An 11,043-nucleotide genomic window follows, 5' to 3' on the forward strand; every position below is an offset into this window, starting at 1 on the left:
ACAGGGATAGAATCGATTAAACTTATGCTTCCTCCTGCTCCTTTCTGAGCATGTTCGACTTTCACTGTATTCATTGTCAGTTTTTTATTGCTATATTTTATATGTCGAATCATGTGGTCTGTACATAGGATCATCTTACCGCCTGTTTGGAAAGTGGATTAGCGTTTCTGATAAGATAAAAAAAAAAAAGCTGAGCAGCGTGTTCTGAGACATTTATATCAACAAAAAGAAAAATCAGTCCTCTTTACTGCAGCCCTCATAGTTTCATACTTGTAGCACTGTCGTGTGTGTTTTCACATCCGCCTTGCTCCTCGTAAGTGCCACACTAACAACTCGCTTTTTGGGTGTTTATCTCTCAGAGGAATGTGTCTTATCTCCAACTTCACACGTCGTGTCAGACAAGCACTTCACGGTGAATCATTTAGGCTTCAAAAGGACAAGACAATCATCTTCTATTTTTACAAACGCGACCAGGTTGTTTTGCTGTTGCTGACCTAGTTGTAACACCTCTGCATGTTCTTATGGCGGCAATAAACGTGGTTTAAATTTTATAGCGTTCGGTTGTAATCTTTCTTGTCTTATCAGGACCTAAGTGAGGACAATTGAGACAAAGAAAATCCTTTTGCCAATAACAATCTGATTGAGCAAAGGTTAACCTCCTGAAGAATGGATCATAGACATCTGAAAGGAAATGACAAATAAAAAAAAAAAGACCTCACTGAATATTAAACTAACTAATGAATTATCGATATTTCACATCCTTTGCTATGCGGTGGAAGAATATATAAATTGCACAACTACCTTCTTATCATACTGGAACAAACAGTTCAAGGAAGTCAGATGTTTTTGTCGTGAGGAACCTCTTAAAATATTCCATAGGTCATAAATCTGTCTGGACAATCCAATAAGGTCTTGGAGGGAAGTGATAACTGTGATATCGGGACAGAAATGGGACTTTGCCTTCAAACCAAGCCAGCCCCCCCCCCCCCCCCCCCTTCAATGTCACACTGTGCAGAAACAAGTTTACTCAGAAGGTCTTTGGTCTGGGGCGACACAACATTTAATGCCCGGCACAGCGGATGGACTTCAGTGACACCTGACATCCTCTGACTTTGTCTCTGCAGGTAAGCGATTGTTCTCATTATAAACGGTGAGAACGCAAAGAGCAGAAAAGTGTTGGGAGAAATGTTTTTTCTTGTGTGAAAAATGGTGAATGTATACACATACATTTTTACACAGCTTGCCTTCCAAGATTTTAAGTTACTGTGCTTTTAGAAATGATATAAAGTTCACAACAACGACATACACTTTTTATACCATAGCAGAAGTAATGTTGTCACCTCATTAGAAAATACATAAAAAAACAAGGTGAAACCAATGTAATCATTTGTTAATAACATAATAAACAATCAAATGCTATCTTTGGAAGTTTGTGACACTTGATGAAATAAAGTGTTTATTTCTATAAACCCTGAAGAAAAAATGGAGAGGCAATTTACAAGCAAAAAAACAACATACAAAAGAAGAACGAAGAAAGAGAGCCAGAACCAAGAAAACATGGTCATCATATGTCAAAAGTAAAATCCGAATCACTTTACCTGCACAGAATATAGAATCCTGCCACCGTCACCTTCTGTTTCATGATGTATCGTAAAAAGGCTTCAGTCTGCGCTGTTCTCCAGTGACTTCTCCCTGAGACCCGTGTGTCATTTATAACAGGCTGTGAGCGCAGCCGCTTTTAGGTATTCAGCTACTTAAAATGCAGAATGTCTTGGTAACTTATTTCTCTTGCATTCTGTTTTTTTTTTTTTTTTTTTTTTAAATCAAACACTGACTTGCAAAAGCCTCAGTGTTTTCAAGCATTAAATGACTTTAACATATCCAAGCATTTCTGACACAAATTATTGGGATGCATGTTCACAATTACACTTGTTTGCTGCCACCTGACAGCCAAGCTTCATCCAACTTTCAGAAAAACAATCTTTTGAAGACTTGCTTTGAACTATTGCACAAACTTTTAAGTTTAAGACGGCTGACCGTCACCTCCACTTGTTTGGTTGTAAAACTGAACTCACGGGAGGTGTAAAATTAAACCCCTTGAAAAGCCACTTATCAGAAACTGCAATAAGTAATGACTACGTGTTCCCAGCTGACTCGGTGGAGCAATAAAACCTCGGACTGACAGGAAGAACGTGCGCAAAAGAAAATGTCATGATCAATAAGTGAGTCCTTGTAGTGACTCTTTTTATCAGTTGCCGCTGAAGGAGCTGTCAGAGTGCATGATTACTGTAAATGAAACTGGCACGCACACCATCACTTTGTTGGATTTTACGTGTTAGGAAATCGAAGGCGGCGCGGTTAAAGTTTGACATTTTGAGTAACATTTGGAGGTGAAAGCTGTTAGAGGTGGTTGGAGGGTAATAATTTACCCTCGTGAGGAAAAAATAAAAGCAGATTACCGCATGGCACTGAGGTCAAGATTCTCTTTAATTAACTGCCATACTTTCTTGGCTTGTGTGGGAAGTAATGACAGATACATAAGAGTTCCTTGTCGTTTTCTATACTTTTGTCTGTTGGTAAATGGATGCACGCTTTTTTCTGGGTCACATCTGGAATGTAACAGACTGAAACTGGTGAGATGAGCCAAACCAATTAACAAGAGGCAAAGTTGTCTTGACCCAAAGCCTTACTTTAATCCTGTCGGACTTGTGTAGCCGAGGCCATTAAAATGCTTAATTTGAACAAATAAGTTGCGTTAAACTGAATGAATTGGAGGGGGAAAAAACACATCAAAAGAAAAAGGCTTTGGATGTGCTGTTTAAAAGAAAACAAAAGTAACAGTGTCACAATGTATGTAAAAACTAAATAATAGGATTAAACACATTAAAGTCAGAAGAGAAAAGAAGAAGTTTTCTGTGATTTCCAGGAATATCGAATAATCCTTCTTCCATCACACATTCACATTCACATCCAAGGGCCATATTACAGCTATGAAGAGTTTTATCCAACTGTGTAGAAGCTTGTACTTATGGAATAACTCACAGCTTTCACGTGCTGTGCTGAGCACAGCTCAGGTCCTTTACTGCTTGTAGCCTGAGGCAGAAAGTGACCGAGGCTGCTTGCGCAAATATGAAGGTTTCAGCTTAATAAACAGGTCTGAAAGCCTTTTACAGTTTCAGTCACATGTAATGAGTTAAAACAAAACAAAAAAAAAGCCTGTTTCTCCTGAATGTGAGGACAACAGCATAAACATGCGACTCACTTCCTGATCCTCATCTTTCTGCAGGAATCTGAAAGAATTCTCAAAATGAACATGGAAAGAGGGGAGCAGGTCGTCGACACCTCCACCACCACAGTCCACATGCTGGGCGCGCAAGATAAGAAGGAGGGACGGCGGCTCCGCTACATGCAGAAAGATGGCAGGTTCCCTGTGGTGTTTCAAAAGCCCCCTGGAGACTGGAGCCCATACTTCATGGACATCTTCACCACTCTTGTCGAGATCCGCTGGAGGATGATGCTGCTTGTTTTCTCCCTATCTTACATTCTTTCCTGGCTCTTTTTTGGCCTCTGCTATTGGCTCATTGCTCACGTGCATGGAGACACCGACAATCTGGAGAGCAGTCCGTGCGTTGAAAACGTGCGCGGCTTCACCGGAGCCTTCCTGTACTCAATGGAGACCCAGGCCACGATAGGCTACGGCTTCAGGGGTATGACAGAGAATTGTATGGTGGCTATTGTCGTGGTGACAATTCAAGACGTGTTCAGCTGTCTCCTCGACACCATTGTCATTGGCATTGTCGTGTCCAAAATGGCGTCTGCTCGCAAAAGGGCTCAGACGGTGGGCTTCAGCAGGTGTGCAGTGGTGAACCTGAGGGACGGAGCTCTGTGTGTGTCCTGGCGCATCGGAGACTTTCGAGGCAATCACATCCTGGAGGGGGTTGTCCGGGCCCAGCTGGTTCGCTATGTGAAAAAGCCACTGGGATCTGTTGTGATATCATATCAGGACCTGGAACTCCAGAGCCGGGACATCGTCCTCGCCACTCCAGCCATCCTCATTCACAAGCTGGAGCCGGGCAGTCCGCTGTACAGCCTGAGCCCGGAGGACCTGCTGGACGATGACTTTGAACTCGTTGTGTCCTTCACCTACACAGGTGACTCCACAGGTATGCTCCACCAAACACGTACCTCCTACACACCGGCAGACATCCGCTGGGGCCAGCGCTTCCAGGACATGCTGAGGGCAGGCAAGAAACATTACAAGGTGGACTACGCTCTGTTCAATGAGACCACGTGGGTGTCAGTACCACAGCTCAGCGCAGAGGAGTACAACGGGAGGGGGCGTCCAGCAGAGGACAATAATCCTCTCTCGACGACAGTCAGGACAAATGGACACATCTGCCAAGGAAATGTTGACCTCACATCGGAGGTGATGCAGCAAACATTTTTGTAGCCAATGAGCACAAGCATGGTTGACTGTTCCTATAAACTTTTTCTCAAGGTTATAATTTAGCCTCTTGTAAATACGTTGTTGTGTGCATTTAAAAACACTGTTTACATTGTTTGTGTGTGTTTTGTATTGAAGAGCAATTATGACAAAAGGAGTAAGTAAAATAAACTGATATTGACTTGAATGTTTTTGGAAGTGTGTTTTAAATGATTTTACTGTCCTCACATGAGCTAATTTGATGCGAGTGCTTGAACTTTGTAGCTCTCTACCACCACCTGGTGTTGATTCAGTCAATGTCAATGCAGACTGAGCTTTATCCATCTTCCTAATACTCTTTTATTCAGGGGTTAAGGGGCGATGGGGCCATGCGCAGATGAACATGGCCAAAGGCAAGGTCCTATACACATATTATATATCATATATATTAATACAGATGACAGGAGCCACTGTTCTGTGATCAGTGATCTTACTATAACAGTCACATTTTCCAACACTGAGTGCATGGAGGGACATGTTCCCCTCAGAGTCTGAGCTGAAGGTTAACCCATCGTCCATTTTAACTATTGCTTGCTTTTTTTTTGCGACTGACTGTAAAGTGAAAATAATACTGGTTATATTCAGTTTCGAAATGACACCAAGTGACCAGCGCTGTGTGTAGTGGACGCAGTCCCCTCGAACAGGCGCTACTGCTTCCTATTGGCCCTCCCCGCCAGTGGGCGGGCACAGACAAGCACACGTGGTTTTAAACTCAGTCTTTACCACCACAGATATCTCCTTCGGTACTGCTGGAGAGGGTTATGGCAGAATTTACAGCTCCCAGCGGGAAGCAACGACAGCAGGAGCAAAGCTGCGCAAGGATCAAGAAGAAGTGCGCAGATCTGATGCTGGGGGATATTATTACAATGAGGGAAGATCAGATTTACCCTGCAAGGAACAACAGGTAGGTGGAGAAACTGGGAAATGTTATTATATGGTATATGGAACTAGCTGTGTAGTGTAAGGGACAATTTAGATTTAATAAAATCATAATAATTTAATTCCAGTAATGCACTAATAATAATAATTATTATTATTATTTAAACATGTTTTATTATTATTATTATTATTTTATTACTATCATTATAATTAGACATGATGTTCTGTGTCCTGTCCTGGATTTTAACTTAGTTCATCATAACTGTGCACTACTTTTTTTTTCTTTTTCTTTTATACAAGAAAGTAATTTTCCGACTAAAAAATAAACCATTAATCAGGTTTTAGCATTAATTGTGTAAAACAGGAAAAGTTCACCATCTGATTGGCCACAGTTATTGATTTGTGTGCGAGAAAATCGAGCAGCTTTATGTAACCAGTTTCCATCTGCCTGAGCTTTCTGGATCTGACTGAGGACATATACTAAACACACAAACACAGGTTGAGCTCCATGTAAAAAAGAGAACAAAGTGATGTGATTTTGGCTTCAAAACACCAAAATATTCGGTTGAAGGAACGCTTGACTGAAAGGATAATCACACTCGTGACTGTGAGTTGAATTTGGCTTCAAATTCTCTGCAGGAAGTTTTGCTATAAATTGATTATTTACTTTGAAAACATTGACGTATCACTGTAAAGTTTATGTTTAAAGGGCGATTCAAGCGCTGCTCCTATTAGAGACTCATAAAACCCTGTAAAATAAGTTGTTTTGCCACGATTCGAGCTGCGATTGAATGAAGCACCATATTCCTAATGATGAAAACGACGGGATGCTATTTCGGGTCTGCCGAGCAGTGAGAAAGTACTTGAGAAAAACAAAGATGACATGTCCTGCACGTTTGACATGAAATGAGAGGATAGCATATAAATGACCATGTGTTTTCACATCTGAAACAGTTCAACTTGAACAGTGTTGTGTAAGTTACTCCTAATTTTAGAAGCTTTTTTCCCCTCTTTTACGCAATGGTCAAACTGAAGCCGGCTGGTTTGAAAAGTGGAAGCAGGGAAGTTTTTTTTTTTTTTTTTTTTGGCACAAGCAAGGCATGTCTGGCTGTCCATGCCCTTTGTAGCCTGTGGTGTTGTATTTTAATGGACCTCTCATGCCTCACACACCAGGTCAATAGCTTTTCTAATTTAGCTGTCCTTGTTGCTCTATTTACATTTGATGCAAGGTTACAGATTCATTAGTGGAAGTTCATTGCAGATCTGCTTTTAATATTGTAATTATTAATTTGTGAATGTGCTGTACGGTTTTAAAAGCATGTGACACGTGATTGTGTGCTCATGTCCGTGCATAGATTGGATTTAATGCAAAGAGAGGTCATTTGCACTGTATCTTTGTTCCAGTTGCTCACTGGATTCACATGAACTTGATCTGTAATTTGACTCAGCTCTCTGCGGACCGATCATCCTAATTAATACTTACATTTAGGAGTGTAAACATCCTTTCCCATTTTGTCAGCTATCTGAGGGATTGAATAATATTTCTTCAGCTATTACAGCAACACCCCCCCCCCCCCCCCCCCCCAAAAGAAAAGAAAAAAAATCAAATGTTTTGTGACTGCTCAGCACACGTTGTGAGTTGTTTGTGTATGCAAGAAATGTCCCGCTAAATTTGAGTGTACACTGCATTATTAAGACGGCCTGTAACCACACACCCACATGGACTGATCTTTGCTCTGGTTCCTGCCAATTACTTTAAACCTGATTTTCTCCTTGTCTGTAATTTCCATAGTCCACTTCACTGATGAGGTCCAAAGCAGACGTCAGAGAGGAGTGACCTGCCCTCGCCAACGGAGCGCAGCACTGCCAGAGACCCACGAGCCCCAGGCTCCCCGCTCCCCCGCAGGATTCTGTCCCGTTGTGCATATTTTCTGCTCGAGTCTGTCCCTGGGATCAATCAAAACTGTTTCTCCAACGCTTCTACCAAAAACTTAGACTGTTTTCCAAAGCAGAACCGGCCCAGCCCTCCCAGGTGGAAGCTATGGGGAGTGTGCGAAGCCACCGCTACAGCATCGTGTCCTCTGAAGAAGACGGCATGAAGCTGGCGACTATTGCTGTCCCAAATGGCTACGGAAATGGAAATGTCAACAAGGGGCATGCAGAGCACCAACATCAGAGCCGCTTTGTCAGCAAGGACGGCCACTGCAATGTGCAGTTTATCAACATGAGCGAGAAAGGCCAGCGTTACCTGGCAGATATCTTCACCACCTGTGTGGACATTCGCTGGCGCTGGATGCTGCTCGTATTCTGCCTTTCCTTCCTGTTGTCCTGGTTGTTTTTTGGCTTCGTCTTCTGGGTAGTGGCCCTCTCATACGGGGACTTGGAGAATGAGACTCAAATGTGTGTTTCCAATGTGGACAGCTTCACTGCTGCCTTTCTCTTCTCAGTGGAGACCCAAACCACAATTGGTTATGGCTATCGCTACGTGACAGAGGAATGTCCTGTTGCTGTTTTTATGGTGGTGTTCCAGAGCATTGTGGGCTGCATCATTGATGCTTTTATCATCGGCGCCGTCATGGCCAAAATGGCAAAGCCCAAGAAGAGGAACGAGACGTTGGTTTTTAGCCATTATGCCACAGTGGCCATGAGGGACGGCAAGCTTTGCCTGATGTGGCGAGTGGGAAACCTGAGAAAGAGTCACCTGGTGGAGGCGCACGTGAGGGCTCAGCTCCTCAAGTCTCGCACCACTGCAGAGGGCGAGTTCATCCCCCTGGATCAGGTGGACATCGACGTTGGATTTGACAGCGGTATTGACAGAATCTTCCTCGTGACCCCTATTACTATAGTGCATGAGATTGATGAGGACAGTCCGTTCTATGACATGAGCAAACAAGAGCTGGAGACTTCAGAGTTTGAGATTGTAGTGATTCTGGAGGGCATGGTTGAGGCTACAGCGATGACTACTCAATGTCGGAGCTCCTACGTGGCCAGTGAGATCCTCTGGGGCTACCGCTTTGAGCCGGTGCTCTTTGAAGAAAAGAATTACTACAAAGTGGACTACTCTCGTTTTGACAACACATATGAGGTGCCCAGCACACCCAACTGTAGTGCCCGGGACCTGGCTGAGAAGAAGTCCAACGCCTCCAGTTCGAGGAACTCCTTTTGCTACGAGAACGAGGTGGCTCTCGAAAAAGTTGAGATGGAGGAGGAGTTTGAGGAGGAGGAAAACAGGGAGATGAGAGGTGTCGACATTGGTCCACTTGAGGACATTAACACGGATGTAGTATCAGACTCTGAATGCAACCTGGACCCTTTGCCTTTAGATTCAATACCGTTGACGGCAGAATCGCAAATATGACTGCGGGTGTAGGGAAGTGTTAAATCCTACCACAGGGTATGCTCAAATTTGCTGTTCTTGATGATGCAGTTTGTGAAATACTGTAATTGGCTTGGGAAACTCTCTATGCAGACGCTCATGCACGAGACACCAAGGGAAGGCAAACACTGTTCATTGTGAAAATGGCAATAAATCAACTGGCTGAATGAAGTCAGACCTTGAAAAATGGGTTAGACACCTTCTATTACCTACTGTGCAGTCTGCCTCTGTGCATACTGCAGAACTATCCATCCATCTTATATACCACTTCGTCCAGTGTAGGGTCGTGGGGCACTGGAGCCAATGGTCAAAGGGTCAGAATCAGGGAACAGGACAGATCGCTGGTCCATCACAGACTGCATAACTATACCAGAATTAAAGATATGATAGCACAAAGCATTTTTAATTCTGAGAAATCAATTGCATATTCCCACTTTGCACTTTTTACATGAAACATCATGGGTCTTTCTATGGATAATAAAAATGTATATATTTAATTTTAGATTGAGAAGAATGCCACAAAACAACAACCAGCACAAAAATATGTTATAGAAATTTGTTAATGAGCTGGTCTCTTAGCAAAGTGTATAGAAAACTATGTCTTGAGCAGGTTAGAGGAAGGAGTAGAGTCGGCTCCTCAAACTATCAACTACAGTAAAGTGAAGTATCTTTTGCAGAAGTCCCAGCCTGAGAAGAGGAGTTCAGGTGGTTTGGCTTCAAATGAGCACACATTGCAAAATGTTTCACATAAAGAAGAGGCGTCTGTGATACGCAGTGCAGTTTAATGCCGCCTATCAAAGACATGTTGTGTTCTAATGTGCAATGCTGGGCCCTGGTAGGGAGTGACAAGAAGCTCCACTTTGAGCTGAGGCTATGAATGTTGAGAATAAGTGCTGCTAAGTTACATATTGTACGTTTAGATGGAAATCTAGGAGCCAAAATGTATTATTTGTCGTTTAAAAGTATACATCTTGAAGAATGCAGATGCAGCCTTCAGTGTTATTTCTAGCTATAGACGAGCATGATTCTTCCAGTGTGATATCCAAACTTTACTGCACTTTTTTCCCCTCACCAGATAGGTTTTTCTCCAGTAACAACTGAAACAGTTTTATTACCCAAAGCCAAAGATGTATGTACATATAAGAGACAACCGTAACTCTTCTATTAGTTAATTTGATACCTGAACTTTTCCTCATCTAAGAGTGGTTGGCTGTTGAAACACTGAGTTATTCCAATTAATTATAACATAGCCTGCTTTGATTTTTACATCACAGCGTGGGCGACATGCAGAATTCAGACACATCGTAGTTCACGGTCCACTTCAACAAGTTAGGTTTGTCATTACTGACTAGACCTTTGCTTTGTCCAATTCAAGACAGCACTGCTAATTATTGTTACACTTGCAATCACAGATCAGAAGCAGATTGAGCTCCAACTGTTTCTTTGGGTATTATGATGAAATGGTCAAGCTTGGATAGCGTCAGTGCTTGTCAGAACACTGGAGTGCTTCTCTGGTAAGGAAATCTATTAAAACACTGTAGTTGCTCTCATGTCTTAGGTTTTATTTTTCTACCAGGGTTTTCCCACCTTCCTGCACAAACCAGAGACTGTACAGATTTTGTTTTTTAATTTTTTTGTAAAATATAATGCAAATACTGTATAAATATATTATTGCAGTTGTTCAAAACTGTTTTATGTCCTTTTTCCAATAAAAAAACAAAACAAAACAAAAACATGTTGATGCTTTAATTGTAATCACCATATTAGGATGCTGCATGGTTGCGTAATTCCTTCCATCGTTTTATGTATTTCCATCCAGCTATTTTATTTCCAAGGGCATGCGTTTTGACCGGAGAGGTTGAAATGAAGGGCTGCAGAATGGGGTCCTGTGTCACACACACATGCTGGAGGTGAGCTGCACATTCTGCCTGCAAAAGATTCAAGCTTCCAGAGTTCACCTGAACATAGTCATTTTAATTCTAGTTAAATTAGTATTTAGAGAGAAACATAAATATTTATTAGTAGTGATCTCTCCAAAAGAGCACATGGGCTCAGATTATGTAACGACTGATACTCCAGAGAGGATGTGCGACCGTCACTCTGTGTTTCACTCAACAAACTCCTCTATAGTCAGCATTAGCATAACCTGCTATTAAATGATAGTGTGATCAATACAGTTGTATCACAGAGGAGCCCGCGTGTGTGGTATGACACATCTGTCAGCAAATTCTGTGCTTTTTCCATCCACAAATGCTTTCTGCCAGTGCAGACTGAGTCTAATCCTGGCAGAATGCAGCCGATTGAT

The 11,043-nt window shown here is 42.3% G+C and overlaps 2 protein-coding genes across 2 annotated transcripts; both read left to right on the forward strand.

Annotated features, from left to right (window-relative positions):
- Positions 1 to 1,030: 1,030 nt before the first annotated feature.
- Positions 1,031 to 4,629, forward strand: LOC308124907 (inward rectifier potassium channel 16-like). The gene is made up of 2 exons (XM_080488292.1): positions 1,031 to 1,124; positions 3,287 to 4,629. The coding sequence occupies exon 2, from the start codon at positions 3,308 to 3,310 to the stop codon at positions 4,448 to 4,450; it is 1,143 nt and encodes a 380-aa protein (XP_080344418.1). The 5' UTR covers positions 1,031 to 1,124; positions 3,287 to 3,307; the 3' UTR covers positions 4,451 to 4,629.
- Positions 4,630 to 5,210: 581 nt separating this feature from the next.
- On the forward strand, positions 5,211 to 10,445 carry LOC308124906 (inward rectifier potassium channel 2-like). Its single transcript, XM_080488291.1, has 2 exons — positions 5,211 to 5,387; positions 7,155 to 10,445. Exon 2 carries the CDS (start codon positions 7,404 to 7,406, stop codon positions 8,718 to 8,720), a length of 1,317 nt encoding a protein of 438 aa, XP_080344417.1. The 5' UTR covers positions 5,211 to 5,387; positions 7,155 to 7,403; the 3' UTR covers positions 8,721 to 10,445.
- The last annotated feature ends 598 nt before the right edge of the window (positions 10,446 to 11,043 follow it).

This window comes from Lipophrys pholis (genome assembly GCF_963383615.2).
Source record: "Lipophrys pholis genome assembly, chromosome: 19".
NCBI classification, from domain to species: domain Eukaryota; kingdom Metazoa; phylum Chordata; class Actinopteri; order Blenniiformes; family Blenniidae; genus Lipophrys; species Lipophrys pholis.

Coding starts and splice junctions, on each gene's coding strand:
- LOC308124907 (XM_080488292.1), top strand. CDS start 3,308: ATGAACATGGAAAGAGGGGAGCAGGTCGTCGACACCTCCACCACCACA.
- LOC308124906 (XM_080488291.1), top strand. CDS start 7,404: ATGGGGAGTGTGCGAAGCCACCGCTACAGCATCGTGTCCTCTGAAGAA.